Source organism: Bos indicus, chromosome 6, assembly GCF_029378745.1.
Source record: "Bos indicus isolate NIAB-ARS_2022 breed Sahiwal x Tharparkar chromosome 6, NIAB-ARS_B.indTharparkar_mat_pri_1.0, whole genome shotgun sequence".
NCBI lineage: Eukaryota > Metazoa > Chordata > Mammalia > Artiodactyla > Bovidae > Bos > Bos indicus.
The window spans coordinates 116,972,241-116,998,477 of NC_091765.1; the positions used below are offsets into that span (position 1 = coordinate 116,972,241).

Here is a 26,237-nt window from a genome sequence, read left to right on the forward strand (position 1 = left end):
TGCTCTAGCTCCCGTTGTGTAAGTGTTTCTCCTTGGTTAATTCCTAAGTATTTTACTCTTTTTGATACTGTGGCGAATGGAATTGTTTTTGTAATTTCCATTTCATATTGTGTGTAGAAATGAAACTGATGTTTGTGTGTTGATGTTATATCCTGCTGTTTTGCTGTGTTCAGAAAGTTCTAACCATTTTTTTTGGTAGAATCTTTAGGATTTTTCTGCATATAAAATCATGTCATCTGCAAGCAAGGACAGTTTTACTTCTTCCTTTCCGATTTGGGTGCCTTTTCTTTCTTTTTCTCGCCTAATTGCCCTGGCTGGAATTTCTACACCATGTTGAATGGAAGTGGTGAGAGCAAGCATCCTTGCCTTTCTCCTGATCTCAGGGAAGCTCTCAGTCCTTCACCACCGAAAATGATGCTTGCTGTGAGCTTTTAATCTTTGACTTACTATATTGAGATAGTCTTGTTCCATTCCTAGCTTTCTGAGTGTTTTTTTTTTTTTAATCATAAAACGTTTTTTATCAAAAAAGTTTGTATCATATTCTCAAATGCTTTTTTTGGCATTTTTTTAAATGATCATGTAACCCCCCGCCCCGCCATCCATTCTGTTGGTGTGGCGTATTATATTGATTAATTTTCATACGTTGAACCATCCTTGCATTCCAGGAATAAATTCCACTTGGTCATGGTGTATAACCTTCCAGTACACTGCTGAATTCTGCTTGCTGGCAGTTGTGGAGGAGCTTTGTATCACTGTGTATAAAGGGCGTTGCTCTGCAGTCTCCTTGTGTGTGTTTGTCTGGCTTTGGTATCAGGATAATTGCTGGCCTCAAAGTGAGCTGGGAAATGCTGCCTTCTCTTCAATTTTGGGGGAAAATTTTGAGAAGGATTGGATTAGGTCTTCTATAAGTGTTTGGTAGAATTTATCACTGAAGCCATTGCATCCAGGGCTTTGTTTGTTGGAAGATTTTTTATTTGATTTCCGCTCCTTACTAGCTATAGTCTATTCTGTTTTTCTGTTTCTCCGTGATTTAGTCTTGGCAGGTTTTGTGTTTCTACAAATTTGTTTAATCTAATTTATTCAATCTGCTGGTGTACAGTTGTTCATAGTGCTCTCTGATAATCCTGTTTATTTCTGTAAAATTGGTAGTAATATTTTCACCTAAATTTCTGATTTTTGTAGTTTGAGCCTTCTCTGTTTTCTCAGTCCAGTGAGCTAAAGGTTTGTCGATTTTTTTGATCTTTTTAAAGAATCAAATCTTGGTTTCACTGGTTTTCTTTATTGTTTTTATATTCTATATTTCATTTAACTCAGCTTCATATTTATTGTTTCCTTCCTCTGCTGTCTTTGGGTTTAGTCTGCTCTTTTTTCTAGTTCCTTCATTTGTGAAGTGAGGTTATTGAGTTCAAGGCTTTCTTGTTTTTTAATATAAGCATTTATGGCTGTAAATTTCCTCCTTAGCACTGCTTTCACTGCATCCCATATGCAGTATGTTGTGGCTTTGTTTTCATTCATGTCTAAGTAATTTGTAAATTTGCTTTTTATTTCCTCTTTGATCTTTTGCTTATTTAAAAATATGTTGTTTAATTTATACAATTTTGTGAATTTTTATTTTTCCTTTTGTTATTGATTTGTAACTTCAACTTCCTGTGGTCATATCATATTTTCTATGATATCAATCTTTTAAAATCTCTTGAGACTCAGTGGCTTAAAATATATTCTATCTTGGAAAATATCCGATACTCACTTGAGAATATCCCATGTGGATGTTATTGTTGGGTAGAGTGTTATGTGCTGTCTGTTAGATGTAGCTGTTTTTATTGTTGTTTAAGTTCTCTATTTCCTTACTTACGGGTTTCCCAGGTGGCTCAGTGGTAAAGAATCTGCCTGCAATGCAGGAGACCTGCGTTCGTTCCCTAGGTCAGGGAGATAGCCTGGAGAAGGGAATGGCCACCCACTCCAGTCTTCTTGCCTGGAGAATTCCATGGAGATGCAGCCCATGGGGCTATGTTGTGGTTGTTCTAATCATTACTGTGAGTGGGGTATTCAGATCTCCAACCGTTACTGTAGAACTACTGTCCATCTCTCCCTGCAGTTCTGTTAGTTCTTCTTCGTATATTTTAATGGTCTACGGACCTGTTAATGTAGATGCTTATATTGTTATGTCTTCTTGCTGCGTCAAGAATAGCACATCACCCTTTGTCTCTTAGAACCAGCTTTCATTTACGTTCTGTTTTGTCTGATAGTAATGCAGCCACCTTTGCTCTGCCTTCATTACTGTTTGAATGGAGTATCTTTTTCTGTCCTTCCCATTGCAGCCTGTTTGTATCTTTAAAAGGAGCCTCTTGCAGACAGCATATAGGTGGGCCATGCATCTCTATTCATTCTGCCAACCTCTCTGTCTTTCTACGTTTCTTCTGACTACAAAGAGAGGAGGTGAGGGGCTCGTGAATTCAGCACGTCCTGCTGCTGTGCTCGGCAGTGTGGCTATCAGCTGCTTCATAAGGTGCCTTTGTCTTTGCTGTGGGCCTGCTGCGCCCCTGCCCCTCGCCTGGACTGAGTGCCAGTCTGCGTGGTTGTCAGAGCTGCTGCCTCCGTTGGGAGGGAGGGTCCTGCCTCACAGTCACAGAGGTCGCCGTGCAGTGTGGACCTGCGTCTCCTGCCTCGGGATCCTAGGCGAGTCTCGAGGTTACGGGGTGATGCTGGATCCCGTCGCTGGTCAGAATGCTGCTGGAGAATCCTTCTTTCCCTCCTTCTCTTTGGTGAAGTGTTTACTATTTTTACTTCTTTCAGTTTGTCTCCTTGGATCCACTTCACTTAGGAGACTGATTCTATGAGCTGAGTATTCCATCATGAGTCAACATCTGTATTTTGTAATCTCTCATTTCGGTAAATTATAAATTATTTTTTTGTTGTTCTTACAAGATCTTTTGTTGAGAATTATTTGGTGCGCAAATTAAATCATCTTAAATTGTGAACACTGTTAGTAAGCTCGTGTTTGTTGCTTTCATAGTCTCGTCTCAAGGAACTGGAGCAAGAAGCCCATTTTGTTGCAGGAGAACGGTTTCTTATCACGAGTAATCATCAGCTTCGAGAGGTAAAGCTGAATTTCGGTTCTTTGATAGAACATGCTTCCTATTCAGGGGTTAAAGGGAGATTTATTCTGATTTTACGAGCATTATTGTATGTGGCTGTCTGAAAAGTACGTGGGTGGCTCGTGTTCTCTCACGCTGAGATTCATCACTTCAAGGCCCCTAAATCCAAGAGCAGGACCGAGTCAGGACCCACGCATTTGGGAGCACCTGATCAGGTGTCCTCTTTGGCCGGCTGCTGGCCTCTGTGGTGGTGGCGTGCAGGTCCTCTAAGGGCTGGGACGCTCGCCACGGAACGTTGCCTCTGTTGCAGATCCTGTTTGGCAAGCTGCGGCTGCATCTGCTGCGCCCACAGGACGCGTCCCCCGCGACGGGGCTGCGGAGACTCCCGTCCACGTCAGGAGCCGAGGTAAGGCTCGACAGTGTCCCCTTGCAGCACATCCACACGGCACTCGAGTCCTTCTCAGGCCCCCGGGCTCCTTATGGCGGACGAGCCTGCAGCAACCTCCATGGAGCAATTCCATTCAGTCATTTCCTTTTGCAGCAGGAGAGGGGTCCCTGCCCCAAGGTTGCCCTTCAGGTATGAATGAGGAACACAGGCTTTTACAGTACAGTTTTCCAGTGGTAATAAATTAGGTTGATTTCCTGCAAAGACGGTTTGATGGATTTGTCCTGAAAACCAAATTCTTGACCATCTAGTCATGACCTCTTAGTTTCATACCCTCATAAGAGACTGGAAGTGGGGGAAAGTCATCAGTTGTCTTCTTTCCCTAAGTTTTTTAGAAAATTTAGCTGTCCTTGTCTTGGGAGGAGTGCATTTTTAAAAAGACAGAGAGTAGGGAGATGTACTCTAATTCAGTGGCAGAGAATGAGTAGATGTTCAGAATCCAGTAAGTGGTGCCTGCGGAAGCCTGCAGAGAGGAGGTTGGCAGCTCAGCAAGATGACCTGCGTTGCTCCTGCGAGTGCCACCATGCAGGCCCCAGTCGCTCTCTGTGCCTTGTCCCGCTTGGACTTCGCAACAGCGGAAGGTTTCCTTCCAGACTGCCCTGTGCATGTTGCCCCTCCAGCCCCCACTTTCTGTTCATCTCAGCCCTGGCAGAGCTTTGTGCTGGCTGACTGTCCCCCGACCCGGCCCTCAGCGGCCGGACAGCAGTTACCAAGGGACGCCTCCTCCCCTCGTCCCCGGAAGGACCGCTCACTGGCGGGACTTGACTCTGCTCTCTGCCTGAGTTGTCCCCACCCTGGTGAGCAGCCGCCTCCTGTGTCCTCAGAGCCGGCAGTGACCCTCCCGTGCTGCTGACGCATCATATCCGGGCAGAAGGGTCTTTTAAAGCCAGAGAAGTCATGGTGCTGCCCTGCCTTCGGCTCTCCACAGCGCTCAGAGAAAGACCCCAGCTCTCTAGGGTGTCCACCGCCCATGCCCGGGGGCCTGGGCCCAGTCCTTCCTTCTCCCCCGCATGCCACACTCCCAGCTCCACCGAGCACACTTCCCACAAGCTCCCTCCTCAGGCTGGAGGCTCCATGTGGGTTTTGCTCAGCTGGCTTCTGACTGTCAGCTTAAGTACTACTTCCAGAAAAACCTCCTTGTCACAGATGACTGTGAGGCCCCCGGTTGCAGCCTCTTCCTTCACCTTGATTTGTTTTCTGCTTATAACTTGCCAAAATGCTGGAGAAGGTGTGGAGAGAAGGAAACCCTCCTATATTGCTGGTGGGAATGTAAACGGATGCAGCTACAATGGAGAACCGTATGAAGGTTCCTTAAAAACCTAAAAATAGAACTACCATTTGACGCAGCAATCCTGCATATACCTGGAGAAAAGCATAATTGGAAAAGATACGTGCACTGTGGTATTCATTGAAACACTATTCACAGTAGCCAAGACATGGAGGTGCCCTAAATGTCCATCCACAGAGGAGTGGTAAAGATGATGTGGTCCATATACACAGTGGGATATTACTCGACCATAAAAAAGAGCAAATGGTGACTTCCCTGCTGGCCCTTGTGGTTAAGACTCCTGGCTTCCACTGCAGGGGGTATGGGTTTGATCCCTGGTTGAGATACTAAGATCTCACATGCCATGTGGAGCAGCCAAAAAATAAAAATATGCGGAAGTCATTAAAAATTTTTTTAGGAAAAGAATGAATGAAATAATGCCACTTGGAGCAACATAGACGGAGCCGGTGAGTGTCACGCCAGTGACGCAGCAGGCAGACAAGTGCCACAGCGCTCACACGTGCAACCTAGTGTTTTAAAGACGATGCAGACGGACGTGCTTATAAAATAGAGACAGACTTACAGGCATTGAAAACACTATGCTTACAAAGGGGAAAGGGTGGCAAGTGAGGAATAAATCAGGACTTGGGTTGAATGTATATGTACTACTGTATAGAACATGGCATCCGGTCCCATCACTTCACGGCAAATAGATGGGGAAACAATGAAAACAGTGAGAGACTTTATTTTGGGGAGCTCCAAAATCACTGCAGGTGGTGACTGCAGCTGTGAAATTAAAAGACGCTTGCTCCTTGGAAGAAAAGCTATAACCTACCTAGACAGCGTATTAAAACACAGAGACGTTACTTTACCAACAAAGGTCTGTCTAGTCAAAGCTATGGTTTTTCCAGTAGTCATGTACAGATGTGAGAGTTGGACCATAAAGAAAGCTGAGTGCCAAAGAATTGAAACTTTTGAACTGTGGTATTGGAAAAGACTCTTGAGGGTCCCTTGGACTGCAAGGAGATCCAACCAGTCAATCCTAAAGGAGATCAGTCCTGAATATTCATTGGAAGGACTGATGCTGAAGCTTAAGCTCCACTACTTTGGCCTCCTGATGAGAAGAACTGACTCATTGGAAAGATCCTGATGGCGGGAAAGATTGAAGGCAGGAGGAGGGATGAGATGGTTGGATGGCATCACCGACTCAATGGACATGAGTTTGAGTAGGCTCTTGGAGTTGGTGATGGACAGGGAAGCCTGGTGTGCTGCAGTCCATGGGGCTGCAAAGAGTCGGACACGACTGGGCTACTAAACTGAACTGATATATAACACTGGGGAAGGAAATGGCAACCCACTCCGGTATTCTGGCCTGGAGAATTCCAGGGACAGAGGAGCCTTGTGGGCTGCAGTCCATGGGGTCATAGACAGTCGGACACAGCTGAGTGACTAACGCATATATATAACATAGATGACCGACAAGGAACTACTGTACACAGCGCAGGGAACTGTGCTCAGAATCCTGTGATGACCTACATGAGAAAGAACCTAAACAGAAGGGATGCATGTGTGTGAATAATCGCTCTGCTGTACACCTGAATCTAATGCAACACTGCAAGTCAACTATATGCCAATAAAAAATTTAAAACTAAGATAAACTTGCCTAGTTACTTGTTTGCTATTCCAGTAGGAAGTAGGCTGCACAGACCAGACACCTCACCTGCTTGTTTGCTACGTCCCCAGAGCCAGATGGCCTAGGACCACCCCTTACTGTGGCTGCTTGTTCACAGAGCGTGGCCAGGGCAGGGAGCAGGACCACCGTGCTGAAGAGTCTGGGTGGGCTTCAGTGCCACATGGCAGCGTGCCCTCGATTTCCAGTAGCGGTGGGACCTGAGAGAGCCATAATTGTCCCCTCGGGCTGCCCCCCAGCTGGCGGTCTCGGCCTGATTTATTCTGTGTCCGGGCACCCTCTCCCTCTCCTGTGTCGCTCCCCAACTCTTCCTGACAACCAGCAGCAGAGGAGGAAATGCGATTCTCCCCTGTGTCAAGGTGCTTTCCTGTGGATGGGATTAAGACGGTGCCCTGCAGTTTTCTTCACAAAGGCGTAGTCAACATGAACCATATTCTGTTAGCCTTTCTGGCAAATAGATGGGGAAAAAGTGGGAACAATGGCAGAATTCATTTCCTTGGTCTCCAAAATCACTGTGGACGGTGACTGCAGCCAAGAAATTAAAAGACGCTTGCTCCTTGGAAGAAAAGCTATGACCAACCTAGATAGCATATTAAAAAGCAGAGACATCACTTTGCCAACAAAGATCCATCTAGTCAAAGCTATGGTTTTTCCAATAGTCATGTACGGATGTGAGAGTTGGACCATAAAGAAGGCTGAGCACCAAAGAATTGATACTTTTGAATTGGGGTGCTGGAGAAGACACGAGAGTCCCTTGGACAGCAAGGAGATCAAACAGTCAATCCTAAAGGAAATCAGTCCTGAATATTCATTGGAAGGACTGAAACTGAAGCTCCAATACTTTGGCTATCCGATGTGAAGACCCAAGTCAGTGGAAAAGACCCTGATGCTGGGAAAGATTGAGGGCAAGAGGAGAAGGGGACCACAGAGGATGAGACGGTTGGATGGCATCACTGACTCAGTGGAAGTGAGTTTGAGCAAACTTTGGAGATAGTGAAAGGAGGGCAGCCAGATGTGCTGCAGTTCGTGGGGTCGAAAAGAGTGGGACACGACTCAACAACTGAAAAGTGAAAGTGAGAGTTGCTCAGTCATGTCCCACTCTGCAACCCCATGGACTATACAGTCCTGGAATTCTCCAGGCTGTCTTGGAGAATTGTCTTGTCTCCCACATTGCAGGCAGCTTCTTTACCAGCTGAGTCACAAGGGAAGCCCAAGAACACTGGAATGGGTAGCCTATCCCTTCTCCAGCGGATCTTCCCAACCCAGAAGTTGAACCGGGGTCTCCTGCATCGCAGGCAGATTCTTTACCCACTGAGCTACCAGGGAAGCAACAGCTGAACAACTCGCTTAACAGGGCAAGTCGTGCTGTTCTGTGCATTTAGAAAGATGAACCTTCGCTAGGCAACACGTGCACGTGGTTCCCAGCTGAAAACTGGCCCCTCCCTTCCCTTCTCCCTCCTGCCCCCGCGCCTGCCCCACCCCGCATTCACAGGGATGAGACCCATGGTGAGATGGACAGCTTCGACCAGCAAGTAAGGGTGCAAGTGTGAGCTTAGGTGTGGTTCTATTAGACCTTGTTTTTAGTTTCAGGTTCACGGGAGAGTTGAGCAGAAGGTACAGACAGGTCTCATGTGCCCCCTGCCCCTCCGTAACACACAGTCCCCCTACCACCAGCGTGCCCCCCAAGGGTTACGTTTGTTGCAGAGGATGAGCCCTGGTGACACACCATCGTTCCCAAAGTGCAGTCTGCACTAGGGTCACTCTTGGTGTCACGTGGGCTCAGAGACGCACGACCACAGGTGTGCACCGTTGCAGCGTCATGCACAGTGGTGGCCCCTGAACGTCCTCCACTCCCCTGCCCATCCTCCCTCCACCCCGGCAACCACCGTGTCCATAGTTTTGTCTTTTCCAGAGAATCGTATAGGAGTTATTTATTATGTGGCCTTTTCAGATTTGATTCTTTCAGCTAGCGATATGCGCTTAAGGTTCTTCCATGTCTTTTCATAGCTCATTTCTTTTTAACACGGAGTCCTATTCCATCTATTCACCTACTGAGGAATGTCTTAGTTGCTTCCAAGTTTTGGCAATTATGAATGAAGTTGCTTTAACATTCGTGTGCAGGTTTTCCTGTGGATATAAGTTTCTGTTTCATGTGAGTAAATAGCATGATCTTTGGATGGTTTTGTGAGAAATCACAAATTGTCTTCCAGCGTGGCCGCACCACCTGCATTCCCACCAGCAGTGATGAGGGTCCTGCTGCCCCACGTCCTCGCCAGCACATGCTGGTGTCCGTGTCCTGGGTTTCGACCAAGACCACCCTTGGGCTTCCGTGGCCGTCCAGTGGTCAAGACGCTGCACTTCCACCGCAGGGGACACAGGTTCAATCCCTGCTTAGGCAGTGAAGTTCTCACAAGCTGTGTGCCCAACAATAAACAAGTACAAATTAAAAGTAAAAAGAGTACTCTTGTAGCTGGTTGGAGAATGGAAGAAGCCCATTAATAGGCCTTGGCCGTGGTGTGGGCTCTGCTGGCTCAGTGTACAGGTGCCGGTGGTGAGGTTGGAGCAGGGCAGACACATGCCCAGAGCATTTTGAGAACAGAAGGGCACTTCTGTAAGTGAGAGCTCACATGAGTGTGAATGTGGAGTAATTCCTGGTTATCTTAGTTCTGCACCTGAGCAGATAGAGGTGGCCACTACCCAGGAAGAACCAAGAGAGAAGCGGTTTACTGGGCAGGGGCGAGAGATGTCAAGCGCTCAGTCTTGGACTCGGGAAAACAGGCCATGTGCACAGATGTTGACACAGACCAGCTGGGTCTGTGAGGAGACGTCTCGTGCTGGAGGTGCTCACTTGGACGTCGTCGCCCTGGGGGTCAGCTGTCCACCCTGGCAAGAGCTTTTGAGAATCCCTCATGCCCAGACCCTCAACTAAGCCACAGAGTCAGGGGCTGGGGGTGCGCGGCCCAGTCCCAACATGTTTTTGAAGCTCCCCCACTGAGTCCATAAGCAGCCCACACTGATAACCACAGAACTGAACACTGAGAAACTGCCACACAGGGGTCAGAGAGAAGAGGCGCCAAGCAGAGGCTGCAGAATAGCCAGAGATGGAAAAGAACGTGGTGCCCGGAGCCAACAGAGGGAGCGTGTGATAAAGCGCTCACAGTGACGGAGGCCGGCACTCTGCCTTTGACAGTCACCCGGCACTGCAGGGCCTCATCCAGAGATCAAACACTCCATTCTTCTCAAGTGTGTTCAGACAGCTCGATTGGAGATATGCAGGGAGACTGCGGTTAGAGTTCTTTTGTGAGTAAAGTATCAGGATAAAGAGAGTGAGCTGATCTTAAGCAGTTTTCGTGGCTGAGTGTTTTCATGCACTTTGATCCCCCAAGGGACAGCTTCTCTAAGAAGCCGCAGTGCTGGGTTGCACGGAGGCAGGACTCCTCCCCGGGCAGAGCCTGCTCAGAGGACTCCAGTGGTGGCCCTCCTGTTGTGTCCCTGTGGCCGGCCCAGACTGTGAGTGCTCAGTCATCTGCAAACAGAGAGGGATACAGTTCTGGGGCTCACACCAGTGCATCACCGTGGTGTTGTCAGTTCTCCCCCAAGGGGACTTGCAGATTCAAAATGGTCCTGATTCCCTAGCAGGACTTTTTGGTACAAACTGGCGAACCAAAACCCAAATTTATATGGAGATGCCAAAAGCTAGAAGAGCCAAGATAATCTTAAAAGCACTCCTGAAGGACTTAGTCTGTTGGCTATCACAATTAATCATAAAGCATATGGAAAGTGAAAGTGGCTCAGCTGTGTCCAGCTCCTTGCAACCCCATAGACTAGAGTCTATGGAATTCTCCAGGCCAGAATACTGGAGTGGGTAGCCTTTCCCTTCTCCAGGGGATCTTCCCAACCCAGGGATCGAACCCAGGTCTCCCGCATTGCAGGCGGATTCTTTACCAGCTGAGCCACCAGGGAAGCCCTTGTGAAAAGCCTTTATGAAAAGACACTATTAAACAAGTAAAAGAGCAAGCCACCGAGGGGTGGAAGATATCAATATTTCCACTAAATATAGCCAGCTGAAGGAAATGCTGTCCAGAAAAATGAATTCCTACAAATCAAGAAGAAAAAGACATACAAGCCAAGGTTTTAAATGACAAAAAAAAAATGTACAGAGTTTAATGAAAGGAGATACACAGTCAATAAATATTTGAAGAATGACTTTATTAGTCAGAGAAATACACACTAAAACTACAGTGAAACATCACATTTACCAGAAGGGTCAAAATGAAGACCTAGGAGAACGTGCGTTGGCAAAAATGCGGAGAATGAGAACTTCTGTGTGCTGCTGATGGGGACACGCCGTGCGTTTACCTTGGGGGGTGGGCTGGTATCATCTCCGCTGCGTGTGGCCGCGTCTCACCCACCCTGAGTGCGTGTCCAGCAGAACTGTGGACGTGTGTTAGCGCAAATCTGCGCAGCAGAACGTTCACTGCAGCACTCTCCATCATAGCCCTGAGTGGAAATGAGCCCTGTATCCAGCAGGGGCGGAATGGATAAACAATTGCCCTGCGTTCACATAATCCCACTCGGCCACGGGAGTAAACGCAACAGTGCTTCACACAACAGCTGCTGCTGCTGCTGCTCAGTCGTGGCCGGCGCTCTGCGACCCCGTGGACTGCAGCCCGCCAGGCTCCTCTGTCCGTGGGATTCTCCAGGCCAGAATACTGGCGTGGGTTGCCATGCCCTTCTCCACGGGATCTTCCTGACCCAAGGACAAACCGAGGCCTCCTGCACTGCAGGCAGATTCTTTACCACTGAGCTACCAGGGAAGCCCCTCATACAAGGACCAACCTTAACACCGGATATTGAACAAAGGGAGCCACACACAAAGAACACTTATCCTATTTCACTGATACGAAGTTCAAACAGTGGTAAAGACTGGTCTTGCTGGAGGAGGCCAGGGTGGTGGTTACATCTGGGGGAGGGACAGAGACCTCTGTGGGAACCCGGAATGTTCCCTCTGGCAGTACCCAGGCGTGTTCACTTTGTGATGATTTAACAAACCTTGTTCATGGGATCTTGTACTTTCCTTTGTGTGTGTTGTTCTTCGACGTTTAAACATTAAATTGAAAGCTCATAGTCGCATCCCAGCATTGCCTCCCCAGCTCGGTGCCCCGGTAGCTGTGCCTCAGGTGCTGGGTGTTCCGAGACTATGGAGTCACACAGCTGTAGGCAGTTTCCTCGTTTACTCCTCTGCGTGGTATCTTCATGCCCTGGGTTTGGAATTCAGGGATTCAGATCTCAAGAGGAATCTTCCTTCCAAGCTTGTGTGAAGTGCCTTTCTCTCCCATGTGTACAGTAATGACTCCGTTAGGGGATTAAGACTATAAAACTTGATCAACTGGGTTTATTACAAGTCTTCATTTTGGAAAGTGTGGTCAAGATAGACCATGTATTATCAGGACTTTCTCCATCTGAAAATGAGTGTTTAAACTTAAAATTAAGTGAAGGAATTCTGTTGGTGATATTTATTCTTATTTTTTAGTTAAATGCTCTGCAAGACCTTCATCCATTACCCAGAATAATTTTGGAATACAGGCAGGTAAGTTAGATTTATTTTTTTCCGTAAGTATGTTGGTTTCTGAAGGGGGCCCGCGTGACACCCAAAATCATCACGGAGGTAGCCCTGACCGCATCCTGAAGGGACGGTTTGTTCAGGCTGACCCCATGCAAGCCCGGCTTCCTCTGCGCGGAGGCGGCGCTCCTCACGCCGCGGCGTGGCGCCGTGCGAGTTCGAGGCCTCCCACGGAGCCGCCCCTCCCCGGGCTTGCTGTCTCCCAGCCACGCATGCTGGCTGCTGCGTACACCCCCGTCTCTAGCTACCCTCCCAGCCCTCCTGGTTTCTCGTCACACACCTGGTGTCTGTGCGCTCACGACGGTTGCTGCCACTCACAGCGTGGTTGTTTGCTGCTGTCCTCGTGAGGGCTGGGCGGCCGGAGGGGTGGGTGACGGTCGCCCCTGAACTAACAGAGCTGCCACGGAGACCCTGGGTGACGGTCCTGCATCACTGTCCCCTTCTCTCTGCAGCTTTCCTGTAAGAAGCATCATTGGAAGGAGCAGGGCGACATCTTTCTCTGTTGGTCATTGTTGTTTAATCCTGGGCACCACACAAGGCCATTTCAGGGCCTCCTGGGGTTACCTGAGGGGACAGGCAATGACCCACACCCAGCACGCTGAGAAACATGGCTTTGACGCTTGTTCCTCATTTAAACACTTAAACAGAGAAAGTGACTATTTTTGTTTTACAACCTAGGTTCACAAGATCAAGTCCACCTTTGTAGATGGATTACTAGCTTGCATGAAAAAGGTAACTAAAGCTTCAAAAAATATATATATATTAGTGATTGGGAATATGAGTTACTTAGACATGAGTTCAGATACAAGTAGAATTTCTTTAAATAGTCTAATACTCTTGAACCTATGAGCCACAATTTTGTTATCATTCCGGTCTACAGCGTAAGTTGACATTTCGCCTTAAAATCTCGTATTCACATGGACGCTCTGCTGCCACCACATGCTCTCACGCCTGCTGCCACCTGTCCTTTCCACAGTCCCTCGAGGGGGGTGTGGTTTCAGTTCACGCATGAGAAGTCTGCGGTCTGAGGTGCTGTGGCTTGTGTGACGCCACGTGGCAGGGGACAGCCCTGCCTGTCAGGGGAGGGCAGCCCCTTCTCAAGTCCACACTGAGCCCCCCACAGCACGTCAGCCCACGTGCCCTCCTGCAGCCTCTGCACCAGTCGGGGAGAATCTCAGTCACCCTGACCACGTGTGGGAGTCCTGTAACCCCGAGGACACCCGGGTTGGGAGTTCAGGGCCATTGGCTCCTGTCTCTCCCAGGCAGCGCTCTGAGAGCTGTGTGCTGTAGGCAGAGACTGGGGGGCTAGCATGTGGGTGCCTCCACACGGCATCGTCAGAACCTAAACCGATTCTTTCCAACTAATCAAGGGCTCCGTATCCTCCACGTGGAACCAGACGGGCACCGTGAGCGGAAGGCTGTCAGCGAAGCACCCCGTGAGTCAGCGCTGGTGGAGCGCCCGTCTCTGTGTGAGGGTGAAGTTTTGCCTGGATGTGTGGCTGCCTGTGCACTTTTTGTTTCTGAAAGGAGAAAGAAAAAGTGAAGTCGCTCAGTCATGTCCAACTCTTTGCGACCCCGTGGACTGTAGCCTACCAGGCTTCTCTGTCCATGGGATTTTCCAGACAAGAGTACTGGAGTGGGTTGCCATTCCTTCTCCAGGGGATCTTCCCGACCCAGGGATTGAACCCAGGTCTCCCGCACTGTGGGCTGATGCTTTACCGTCTGAGCCACCAGGGGAGATTCTGAAAGGAGGCCTCACCTGTTAGACTGTGCGGTTTCCTGCGTGCTAATCCAGCTGTCACTTATTTAGCACGTGCTCAGTTTGGGGGGACTCGGTGGGGGATTGGACTAGTAACCCTTGGCCCTGTGGTCCCGAGCCGGTCTGCCTCACTGTCCACCTGCTTGCCCGCCTTGGTTCATCCGGGCTCTGGTTGTACTGGTTGGGGGTGGGAGAGCACCCGCACACCTTCCTGGAAGCGTAGTCTCCTAATTGGCATCTTTAACGGAACAAAAGCCTTGCTTGCACAAGGAAGCTTTCAAAGCACTGTCTTCTGTGGATTTCACTCCCAGCACCTCTTGGGGCCGAGGCCTCTGTTTCTTCAGGGGGAGAGGGGGATACAGCTGAGAATAAGGAAGTCTGTGTTTGGCTCTGGCTTTCAGCATGGAACTTGTGAAAGTGCTCAGCGGAAACAAGAAAGTGTCAGGAACGACCATCAGAAAGTGTTTGGGTTTTTTTTTTTTTTTTTTTTCCTTTCAGAAGCTTCCCTTTAAATATCAAGACTCAGGACTGTATTTTTCAGAGTTTATAATGTAAGGTATGCAAGTATGCTATACGGACAGGTCCATTTCACAGGGAGGCGTGGGAACTCCTCCCGGCCTTGGAGGAAGTGCTGAGAGGGAGGCAAGCACCTCCTCCGAAAGGGCCTGGCCGGGCCCTTTGGGGGAGAAACCCAGAGCAGGTAGGCTGACACAAGCTGCAAGCCTTGGGACTGAGGCTTGCTTCCGGCCCAGAAGCCTGGGAGAAGGGTGTTTCCAGGAGCTCCAGGCCGAGACTGGGCGTGAGCCTTGGGCAGGAACCCTAAGTGGCTCTCCTACCAAGACTCCGTAGGCCCTAAGGGCCTGAGTGAGGACTGGGAAGTCCATGGTCCCTGGGCCCCGGGTCCCCTGGTATGGAAATGCAGGGCTACCATATTTGTCTGGTCTGAACAGGTCACGGCGGGGGCTGTGAAGTGGACAGCCCAAGGCCAAGTCCAGGACCTGAGTTTCAGCAGATCAGCCTTGTCAGGCAGAGCCAACGCCAGAACCAGATCGGCAGAGGAGGGGCCATTGGATGTCGGCCCTGCTGTGATAACTGGCTTCACCAGCCAAAGCAGTGAGGGCAGGTAGCGCCAGGCTGCTGACGCAGGTCCCGCGCCTTCCTGATACAGTGGGTTTGTAGGCTTCTCCCGGCAGATGCCGCCCGGAGCGGGAGGGGCATGACAGAAAAGTCAAGGAGGAGGCTGGGCTTGGAGGACTGCTGGTCCTTTGCTGAGTGGGTGCTTCTCCCCACGTCTAAACTGGTGATGGAAGCACCTCTAGTCCGTGTGCTCATTCGGACACCTTCAGCTGCGAGTGGCAGCAAGTCAGACTAAACTGGCCTCAGCAGTCTCAGCGTACCCGGCCTAAGGAGTTCAAGGCAGGGCTGGCTTAAGGCAAGGCTCAGTCTAGCAGTCAAAGTCAGATGGGCAGTCCAGCTTCCGTCCCCCATCTCCCAGCCTCTCTTTCTCAGCATCTTAGCAGGTCTTGGGGACACCAGCTTAGTTTCTCTCCAGTGGAAACGAGCAGTGTCTCTCCGTGCCCCTTCCATGAAAGGAGGAGGAAACACCTTCTGCAGATGCCCTCAGCAAGCATCTCTTTGCATCTCTGTCTGGAATAGCCACTGGTCTATTGAGCTAGTCGCCGTAGCCAGAGGACAGGTTCTGCTGGCTGAGGGAAAGTGGGGAGGAGGACCCTCGTGAAAATCGGAGTGCCGTCTGCTAAGGAAAAGGAAAAAGAGCTGTGAGGCCTAAAGCAAGTGGCAAGATTATGGTATTTTTCATGTTCTTAGCAGAAATAAGGGTCACAAATTTTAAATCTACTACACAAGTTTAATTTAACCAGTGTCTCTTTGATTGTACTAGAAAGGGATACTTATTACTTATCTTTTCGCTTCTAGCAGCGGATGTTCTAGCCTGCCTTCCAGTGTGCCAGTTGTTCTTACATTGTCGTTTGGTGAAGAGTCTCAGAAACTTGCCTTCAGGCTCAGACCGTGCCCCAAGAAGAGTCCTGCTCTCCCTGTTCAGTGTTTAAGCCCAGTGTGCCTCTGTGCCTACCGGATGTTACAGTGGCCGTTTGGAATAATCTAGCCTTGCTCTTTCCATTGTTGGTGTGTGAATTTTTCAGCTTTGCTTATGAATATCTCTCCCACGTGATAACATTTAAGTGAAAGTTGCTCAGTCGTGACCAACTCTTTGCGACCTCATGGACTATACAGTCCTTGGAATTCTCCAGGCCAGAATACTGGAGTGGGTAGCCCTGGCCTTCTCCAGGGGATCTTCCCAACCCAGGGATCGAATCCAGGTCTCCCACATTGCAGGCAGATTCTTTACCAGCTGAGCCACCAGGGAAGCCCAAGAATACTGGAGTGGGTAGCCCTTCCCTTCTCCAGCGAATCTTCCCAATTCAGGAATTGAACCAGGGTCTCCTCCATTGCAGGTGGATTCTTCACCAAACTGAGCTATCAGGGAAGCCCTGATATCATTTAAATATCAAAATATTTACTAGCAAGATTTTCATGAATTAGATAATTATGGCTAAATCTGCACCACTATTTGAACCTAAATGAGATTTTTAAACCTCTGTATTTTGTTATTTTAGTGACTTAATACTTTCCTACTCTTATTTGGAATAAAAAGGTCTTCATGGTCCTTGGAGGAGTCACAGCCCTTCTACGCACCTGCCTTCATGGGGCCCTGGAGGGTGGAGGTGATTAGGGGCAGGTACCACCAAGCCGTGCACACTGCTGATTTTTGTTCTACTCAAGCTCATCTTTCAAAGCACTGGTTGTGACCTGCAACTGAACAGACCTTCAGAGGCAAAGAGCCGGCTGGGAGAGGAGCCTGTTCTTGGAGTCAAGCTGCCTGACGCCCTGTGGACGCACTGGGCCCGGCCTCCCTCCTCCTCTGCTTGGCAGAGGCTCAGGCTCTCCCTGGTGGCCGAGCGCTTGGCCCGCTCCAGGCTGCCCTCACTGTCCCCTGCTGGTGGGCCGGTCTGTCCTTCCTCCCCAGGCGGCTCCCTCTCCAGTTCCCCTGGGGGCGGGGCGTGGGGCGGGGCTGGTTCCTTCCCCAGCCCCCGCCTCCTTGCTGCTCTCACCAGCCCCACGCCCCTTCCCCACCGGTAGCTGCCCTCTCTCATGCTCGGACTCACATCTCTCTTTACTTAGCTGTCCTTCAGATCTCTCAAAAAACAAAAACAAAAACCCCACCGAGTCGCAGTCCCTGTCTCAGCCCCCTGGTCCCGCAGGCAGGACTGCATGTCGAGCTGAGCACCAGCTCCCGTGGGGTCCGCCTCCTGGTCTCCTCTCCTCTCCCCGCCTCCTCACCCCCCTCCATCCCCCAGCCCCCTGCCCCAGCCAGGGAGCCTCTCGGGTGCCAGCCCGATGCTCTTCAGGCCCACCTGCGGCCAAGGCTCTCATGCTGAAGTCTGGACCCCCGCTCCTCCGCCCGCCTCCCTTCTTGCCTCTCCTCGCTCACTCTTTCGTTCCCCAGAATCGCGGAGCTCGTGCCTAGCGGACCGAAACCCCTGCCCTCGTGGAGCTTGGGGGTGGAGGGCCCGAGACCGACAGCAAACAGGCTCAACTAGTCGCGGTGTGGCAGGTGATGAGCACTGGAGAACACAACTCAGGGGCGGGGCGGGCCGAGAGCACGGGAAAAGGCCGCATTCCGGGGCAGCGCTGACGGGGAGGCGACAACCGAAGGAAGCCGGCCCTGGAGGCGCGTCCTGCGGAGCCCGGTTCTTCCTTTACCCCAGCAGCCCTCGGCGGGCGTCCCACACAGCGCTCGGAAGACTGGAGAGCCGCTCCACTGGAGAGCAGGGCAGAGGAAGCCAACCCGCCCTGGATTATCCGAGGGCGCTGCGGTCCCCGCGTCTGGGCGCCCATCGCCTCCGCGGCTGCCTGGAGTGTGGAGCCTGCGCGCCGATGCGCCAGCCGCAGTCCTGAGCGGCGCGGCTGCCTTCTCCACAGGTCAAACCGGACCCTGTTTCTGGCATTTTTGCTAAAACAGCTGCTGACTTTCTGACAGACGCCAAAGGAGAGGCTTCAGATGCCACCTTTGCACCTCGCCTGTCGCTGAACCTGGACTGAGGGCTGTTAGCATTGAGTTTTTCTAGAAAAGTTCTCTTATTTTTCTTACATGTGCCCGAGTCCACTGTGTAGACAAATGGGGGCGAGTGCCCAGTCATCACCCCTCCAGAGCAGCAGGCGGAGGCTGAGGAAGGGACTTGCTGCAGAGCCCCGGCACTTCCCGCAGGGGATCTCCGGCGACCTGGAGACTCTGGCGAGGTTTGCTACACAAAGGACTGGAGGTGGTTTTCATTCATTTCACTGTCCACATTAACAGCAGAAAATGTTATGCCCTTCAGGAGAATGAAGTCCCACTTGCTTTCAGTTTCCATCGTTTGGGCACCTTTCCAGACATTCCTCCTCACGTGCGGTCGCGTCTGTGTGCCCAATACGCTGCACCCACCCTACAGTGCCCCCGAGGCTCACAGACCAGGTCCTGCCCACGGCCCGGTGGACCCGGCAGAGTGACATGGTCACCGATGGCGGGAGCCAGGTTTCTCATGTTGGAGTAGGGAGGACGCTGGAGTGCTCCACATGGTGGTGGACAGAGTTGGAGACAGCAGGGTGGACTCCCATTTAACTCCATGCAGACACAGGTGGTCACACGCAGACACCTTTAAACACACATGTCTCCTTGGTCTGTCAGCCTAGAGCGCCCAGAAGTAGTGACACCCCTGGCAAAGAGTGCACCCGGCACCCAGATCTCACGCCCGCTGGATCATGGAAAAAGCAAGGGAGTTCCGGAGAAACATCTGCTTCTGCTTCCTTGACTACACTAAAGCCTTTGACTGCGTGGATCAAAGCAGACTGGAAAATTCTTCAAGAGATAGGAATACCAGACCACCTTACCTGTCTCCTGCGAAACCTGTATACAGCTCAAGAAGCAACAGTTAGAACCAGACATGGAACAGCAGACTGGTTCCAAATTGGGAAAGGAGTGGTTCAAGGCTGTGTATTGTCACCCTGCTTATTTAACTTCTATGCAGAGTATATCATGTGAAATGCCGGGCTGGATGAAGCACTAGCTAGAATCAAGATTGTAGGGAGAAATGTCAATAACCGCAGATATGCAGATGATACCACCCTAATGGCAGAAAGTGAAGAAGAACTAAAGAGCCTCTTGATGAAAGTGAAAGAGGAGAGTGAAAAAGCTGGCTTAAAACTCAACATGCAAAAAACTAAGATTATGGCATCCAGTCCCATAATTTCATGGCCAATAGATGGGGAAACAATGGAAACAGTGAGAGACTTTATTTTCTTGGGCTCCAAAATCACTGCAGATGGTGACTGTAGCCATGAAATTAAAAAATGCTTACTCCTTGGAAGAAAAGCTATGACAAACCTAGATAGCACATTAAAAAGCAGAGACATTACTTTGCCAACAAAGGTCCATTTAGTCTAAGTTACGGTTTTTCCAGTGGTCATGTACAGATGTGAGAGTTGGACCATAAAGAAGACTGAGTGCCAAAGAATTGGTGCTTTCAAACTGTGGTGCTGGAGAAGACTCTTGAGAGTCCCTTGGACTGCAAGGAGATCAAATCAGTCAATCCTAAAGGAAATCAACCCTTAATATTCATTAGAAGGACTGATGCTGAAGCTGAAGCTCCAATACTTTGGCCACCTGATGCAAAGAACTGATTCTTTGGAAAAGACCCTGATGCTGGGAAACGTTGAAGGCACGAGGAGAAAAGGGTGGCAGAGGATGAGATGGCGAAATAGCTTCACCAACTCAATGGACATGAGTTTGAGCAAACTGCAGGAGATAGCGGAAGACAGGGAAGCCTGGCGTGCTGCAGCCCATGGGGTCACATAGAGTTGGACACGAGTGAGTGAACAACAACAAATCCTGTTTATAGTTGAATAAAAATAATAAAACACCTATGAATAAGTTTAACAAAGGAAGTCAAATTGCACATCCTGAGATGCAGTCCCTTGCTGGCCGGGTTCCGCCTTTGGCTGCTGCAGAGCTCCCTGTCTCTATCCACACCAGCGGTGTCCACGCCGGGGCTGACCTCCACTCCCCTCCCCTGGCTCTGTTGCCTGTACCGTTGCCGTCGGGTCAGTGAACACTGCCCCGGGAGTCAGCTTTCTCAGGACACCACCCCTATCACTTCATCTCTGTCACTGCAGACAGAAGTGAGGGCTGTGCTCAGAAACTCAATTTCAGAGAGAGCAGCCTAGAAAGGGGAAAATAAAAAAGTGACTGTTCAGGGGAGAATGTAGCAAACACCATTTCAGAGCAAGGTCAACGTCAGCAGTGACGGGTCACGCTGACAGCAGGCACCCTTGACCTGCCGGCATGAGAAGGGCACTTATCTCGGAGGCCTCCCTCCCCAAACCCGCAACCCTGGTCTAACCACGAGAAAAACAACAAGCAGATCCCAGCTGAGGGATGTGCTGCCTGACCAGCCCTCAGAACAAGGTCATAAAAAACAAAATCTGGGAAGCTGCCACAGCCAAGGAGCTGAGGAAACCAGACGACCGAACATGATGCGAGGTCCTGGGTAGGGTCTTGGGGCAGAAAAAGGACTTCAGGTGAAAACTGGTGAAATCGAAATAAAGTATGGAATTAGTAATAATGTATTGATGCTGGTTTCTTAATTGTGTCAAAAACCCTAAAAACGTAAGATGCTAGCAATATAGGAAGCTCAGTGAGGGGCCTATACTGTGTTCCTAACTTTTCTCTAAGACTGTTCTACAATAAAATGGTTACTTTTTTATGTTCTCCATCAAAATATTCTGGTTCTATTTTTAACAACTGATTTAATTTTAATAACTGTTATCTCTAGACATATTTGGGACACTTCATAAGAGCAGTTCTGATTGAAAGTAATTTATTTTTTGTTTGGTGATTGTACATTCCACTAGTCTCCAGTCAGCATTAACAACATTTTTATCTGGCTTGTTTTAAGATTAACTTAAGGGAACTAAGCCTTAAACTCTTCTTTCCCTGCAACTTGACAGTGAAAGATGGTGTTCAAGGTTGAGGTTCTCTGCCAGAGTCAGATGCCAGAGCCTCCCTTCTGCTCACCGTGGGCAGAGCAGCTTCCGTGTAATAACAGAAAAGAAGACGCCATTTGAGATGAGCGAAAGTTGCCTGAGAATTGAGCTCACGTCTCTCAGCCGTGGTAGGGGAGAAAAAAAAGCTATACCCTTCAAGCCCCTTCTTAGCATGTCGTATGATCAAAGGACAAAATATACATTTTAACTTTCCTTAAAATGTTCAAACTGTAGAGTGTTATATAGTGTGCCATAGTGTATAAAGTGTGCTATATAGGTTACATAGTTAGTTAAGTTTCTATTATTTTTATTGGGCTTCCAAATTGTTGCAGTGGTAAAGCATCCGCCTACCAAGGCAGGAAATGAAAGAGACCCAGATTCATTCCCTGGGTTGGGAAGATCCCCTGGAGTAGGAAATGGCAACCCGCTCCAGTATTCTTGCCTGGAAAATTCTATGGACAGAGGAACCTAGCCTGCCGCGGTCCATGGGGTTACAAAGAGTCGGACACAGAGTGAGCAGTCACTGTTATTTGATTATTTGTTATATTGTAAAACAAAAAGTAGCACTTAGTTATTAAAAAGTTTCCTTTATCTTTATCTAAAGGTAATCGCATTTCTGCTTTCTCAGGACAAATAAGCTTCTTTATCCCTCTTTCCGTTGGTAAAGCAACTTTCATTAAGCTGATGTTTTATGGGCCGTGGAAGGGAAATGACTTTAGGAGCCGAGTCCTTGCTTGCTGGATGAGCCTACACCGGGCTGTGCTCACCAAGAGCTTTTAGCCGAGTGTGCTAGTTACAGTCTGGTCTGATCCCAGTTTGACATGCTATTAGTCAGAGAACATATTCTGTTTTATACAATTATAGACCCTGACATTACTCAGAGTGAGTTGATTTTGTAGATGTTCTTCTATTAACTTGAGAAAAGTGTGTTCCTAGGAAATGGAAATGTTTTAATATGAAAGTGTTGGACTTTTGTTGAATGCTTATGTCCTGTTGTGGTGATGGTGTGTTTTTGTCCTTTATCCTACGAATCTGGTGTATGATATTAAATTTCTTTTGCATTTCTGAGATGAATCCCCGTTGGCTGCGCACAAAACCCTTTCTGCGTGTTGCCTGTTTCAGCGTGCTAATACCGACTGAGGATCCTTGTGCCTGTTTATGGAGGATGTTGTATTTGGTATCTGGTTTTAGCATCAGGATAACACTTCATAGAATAAGTTGGCAAGCTCCTCACTCTGCCATTCTGGAAGTACCTTTCATTGCTAACTTTTTTTGAGAGTTCCTTTTTTTTGGCCGTACTATATGGCGTGTGGAATCGAGTTCCCTGAACAGGGATTGAACCCATGACCCCTGCATGGGACGGCAGAGTCTTAGCCACTGAACCACCAGGGAAGTCTGAGAGTTCTTTATATGTTTTGAATCCAACGTGATTTGCAAAAAACAAAAGTAAGTTTGATGGAGTCCAGTTTTTCATTGTTTTCTTTACGGACCATGCTGAAGGGGTATATCTAAGAATTCTTTGTCTAATGCAAGATTACACAGATTTTCTCTTAAATTTTCCTCTAAAAGTTTTAGAGTTTTGCATTTTACATTTATATTTATAATTCACAATTTATAGAATCAGCTTGTTGATAGCTAAGAAAATACTGCTAATATTTTAATTAGGATTGTGTTGAATTTATAGATCAATTTGGGAGTCATTGGCATATTAATGTTGAATGTTCTAATCCATGAACATGGTATATCTTTCCATTTATTTAGGACTATCAATTTTCTTTTATCAGGATTCTGTAGTTTTCAACATACAAATTTATGCCTGAATGTTTTGGGGGTGCTGTTATTAATATAAATGGCATTGTTTATTTAATTTCAATGTCTGATTATTCATTGGCACTGTGTAAACATAGAATTGACTTTTGTATGTTGACTCTACATTGATACTTTGGTCTACCCACCAAAATTGTGCTTCAGTATTAGTTGTATTAACATGGATACACATATGCATAATACATTGGCATTGGTTATTTTGTTAGGGTTTAATAAAATATGACACATTTAGGGGCTTCCCTTGGTGATCCAGTGACAGAGAGCTCCCAGAGCAGGGAAGCCAGGTCCCATCCCCGGTCAGGGAACTGGACCCCAGGTGCCGTCCCTGAGAGTTCAAACGCTGCAGCTAAGACCTGGGGCAGCCAGGTAAATAGAGAGCTCCCAGAGCAGGGAAGCCAGGTCCCGTCCCTGGTCAGGGAACTGGATCCCAGGTGCCGTCCCTGAGAGTTCAAACGCTGCAGCTAAGACCTGGGGCAGCCAGGTAAATAAAGGTATTTTTGGTTCTTCCAGTTTACTGCTACCAACCCGTCTCTCTCCACCCTCCTCATGCGTGTGTGTTCAGTCATATAACCCCATGGGCTGCAGCCCACCGGGCTCCTCTGTCCATGGACTTTTCCAGGCAAGAATACTGGAGTGGGTTGCCATTTCCTTCTCCAAAAAATATATATATATATTTTAAATGTAACACATTTTAAATACCGTTAAATGATTCAGATTAAAAGAAGATATTTCAGCTAAAGCAGTTTCCCTTTTATTATTCGCAGAATATCCAAGGTATCTCCAAGCACCCAATTCAGATAACTAAACCTCAGAGTTTTAAAGGTAACACATTTCTTTTTATTTCACAAAAATCTTGAGCAACGTTTTTTTTTTAAGCCTAGAAATGTTTGTAATTGTTTTGCTATCTAAGTAACTGCTTTTCTTTCCTGAAGTTCTCCTCTGTATTTGCGTGACCAGGATTTAAATATACACTGAAAAATAAAACTCAGCTCAAGTGGCACGGCCCCTCCCCTCTAGCGGTTTCTAAGTGAAAGTGGATGATAAATTACCCCGAGAAAGAGGCTCCCCTCCCACTGCCTCTCCCCCACCAGCTTCCCAACAGAGAAGAGACAGACAACGGAGCTGGCTTTTATTAAGGTCTGAAAATTACTGGACATGTTTGTAAAAGCGTAGTCACACTCTTCTTTGTCTCGATCCACTCCACTGCCCTGAGGGTGATGACATTTCTGAGAAAGAAAAGGTCAAGTCTGAGCAAAGCCGGCTTCTGTGGCCTGTTCCCAGTAAACTCCTGCCCGCTTGCTTTCGGGAACTGCTGCTTCCAGAAGGTCGAAGCGAAACAGTGACGCGCCATGAGCTTTGCGTGAACAGAGCTCCTGGAGGTAGGCAGCAACTTGGCCTGCGCCAGCCCTGCACCGCACATTCCGTGGGGAGACCTTCCCCAAGGAGGCCTCCTATTGGTGAGGCGCAGAGGGCCAGTGTTTGACCTTTTCTTCACTGAGAATTGTAGACAGAACAGGAAATTTTAACAGCAGAAAATCTAGTTTGCTTTCAGCAGTCTTATGATGTTTTAAAATTGCATTAAGAAAAATCAGGAAAATACTCTTCTGACTTCCGAGTGATGTTAAAATAACTGTGTGTGAGGAATAGCTATGAATCAGCTCACGACCAGTTCACCAAGTGCTCTTGAACTCATAACGATTCAGGTGAAGAGGACGAACTCAGCATCTCCCCAAGGACGGCGTTTGTTTCATCCGAAGGCTACACCTTCCTGGCAGCAGGTACGTGCCAGCAGACACAGCATGCCACTGGAGCCCACCTTACGTGCTTCACGTGTTCAAATGCTTAGAAACCGAGTAATCCAAAGGCACTTACAGAACTCGCTCCTGAAGGTAAACCCCAGGCAGATATTTACGTGAAGCCGAGGCTTCTTATGCCCAGTAGGCGAGGGCAGCTCTGCCTCCTGGGCTTCTTCACGTGACTGCACCTAGAGCCCAGATTCCCTGCTAGGCCCCCCAAGTCCACCTCCCCCTTCTGTCCTGTCCCCCCGGTGCCCCTTCCCGCTCTGCCCTCAGCCCCACCACCAGCCCCGCACAGAGCCTTCTCTCCCGCACGGAGCCTTCTCCCCCGGTGTGGTCTTGCTCCCTCCTCCAACCTCTTTGCCTCTGCTACCTCGTCCCTTTCTCGATGACACGTCACAGCAGCAACCTCCCCACACACACTCACTCTGGAACCTCCTCCTCTTGATCTGTCTTTCCCATTTCATTGCTCGCCTTCCAACACACGGAATAATTCACCCAAACCGTCTCCCTCTCCTCGAGTAGCAGCTCCACACGGAAGGGACCGCCATCCGTCTTGTTCACTAGCGCACCCCAGGCACACAGCCTGGCACAGAGAGAGCCCTTCTGAACCTCTGATGTTCTGATGACTCAATCAATGAGTGCGGCCCCCTGGAGGCCTTGCTAGCCTTACAGAAGAGGTCTCCCAGACTCTTAGCACCAGGGATGGCGAACAGCCCAATGCCCAGGGGCCTGGCAGGTGGGAGGTGGGCGTGCCGACCTTGATTCCCCTCCCTGTGGGGAGGGGAGATTGAGGTTGCCCGGGCTGGGTGGCAACAATGAGGCGTGTGTGGATAGGTTCTGAATTAACGCAGAGCTCTATCTGACAGACTTCTCGCAGATCGAATTGCGCATTCTTGCACACTTATCTGGGGACCCAGAACTTTTGAAGTTATTCCAGGAATCTGAGAGAGATGATGTATTTTCCACCCTGACTTCACAGTGGTAAGATATACGCGCTCATAACAGTATCAGATCCACAGGAATGCAGGCATGATTTTAAAAACCTGAAGTTGGTCCAAACCTGTTTTCAATAAGAAATTATGTTTTTCTCTAGTAGTTTAATCTTTTTGAAAAGAGTGGATAGCTAGGATGCCAAGCGTCTCTTAAGTATGAAAGAGGTGGTTGTTCTTCAGCTCCAGAAGGGGCGTAGATTGCTGAGGAATGTACCAGAAATATCAAAAAATCAAAAGTGAAAGTCACGTGTGCCTCCAGATGAGTGTCAGTCGGAGAAGACAGAGCCCAGGGCCTGCAGGCAGCCTGGTGGCAACCCCGGCGTTGCCTCTGCGCCCTCAGCTGCTGTTTGGGGCAAAGCAAGCCTGCACTCAACTCCTGTTCCTTCTCACTGCCGGCTCCTTCTTGCTTTTTTGTTTTGCCTACTTAGGCTTTTCTTCTTTCAGTTTGAAGCCTGGAATTCCTCCCATCTAAGGCAATGAGCACCTTTCTTGAGGATGCAGTTGTCCCGAGGTCCAGAGTCAGTAAGAGCAGGCTTAGACCCTGCCCGCCCCTCCTGCCCACCCCCAGCTCAGCGGCTCTCAGAGGCCAGGTGGACCCGGTGCTGCCAAGTCCTGGAGCTTGCTCCCCTCCCAGGCTCC

The 26,237-nt window shown here is 49.0% G+C and overlaps 1 protein-coding gene across 2 annotated transcripts in view; it reads left to right on the forward strand.

Annotated features, from left to right (window-relative positions):
* Positions 1-26,237, forward strand: part of POLN (DNA polymerase nu) — a 153,029-nt gene that overhangs the window by 59,947 nt on the left and 66,845 nt on the right. For both annotated transcript variants that reach the window (XM_070791923.1, XM_070791922.1), the window contains 8 exons: positions 3,014-3,097; positions 3,406-3,501; positions 12,031-12,087; positions 12,799-12,852; positions 13,491-13,556; positions 23,572-23,629; positions 24,511-24,585; positions 25,473-25,587. In XM_070791923.1, coding sequence (XP_070648024.1) covers positions 3,014-3,097; positions 3,406-3,501; positions 12,031-12,087; positions 12,799-12,852; positions 13,491-13,556; positions 23,572-23,629; positions 24,511-24,585; positions 25,473-25,587 — 605 coding nt within the window. The remainder of the gene's footprint in view (positions 1-3,013; positions 3,098-3,405; positions 3,502-12,030; positions 12,088-12,798; positions 12,853-13,490; positions 13,557-23,571; positions 23,630-24,510; positions 24,586-25,472; positions 25,588-26,237) is intronic.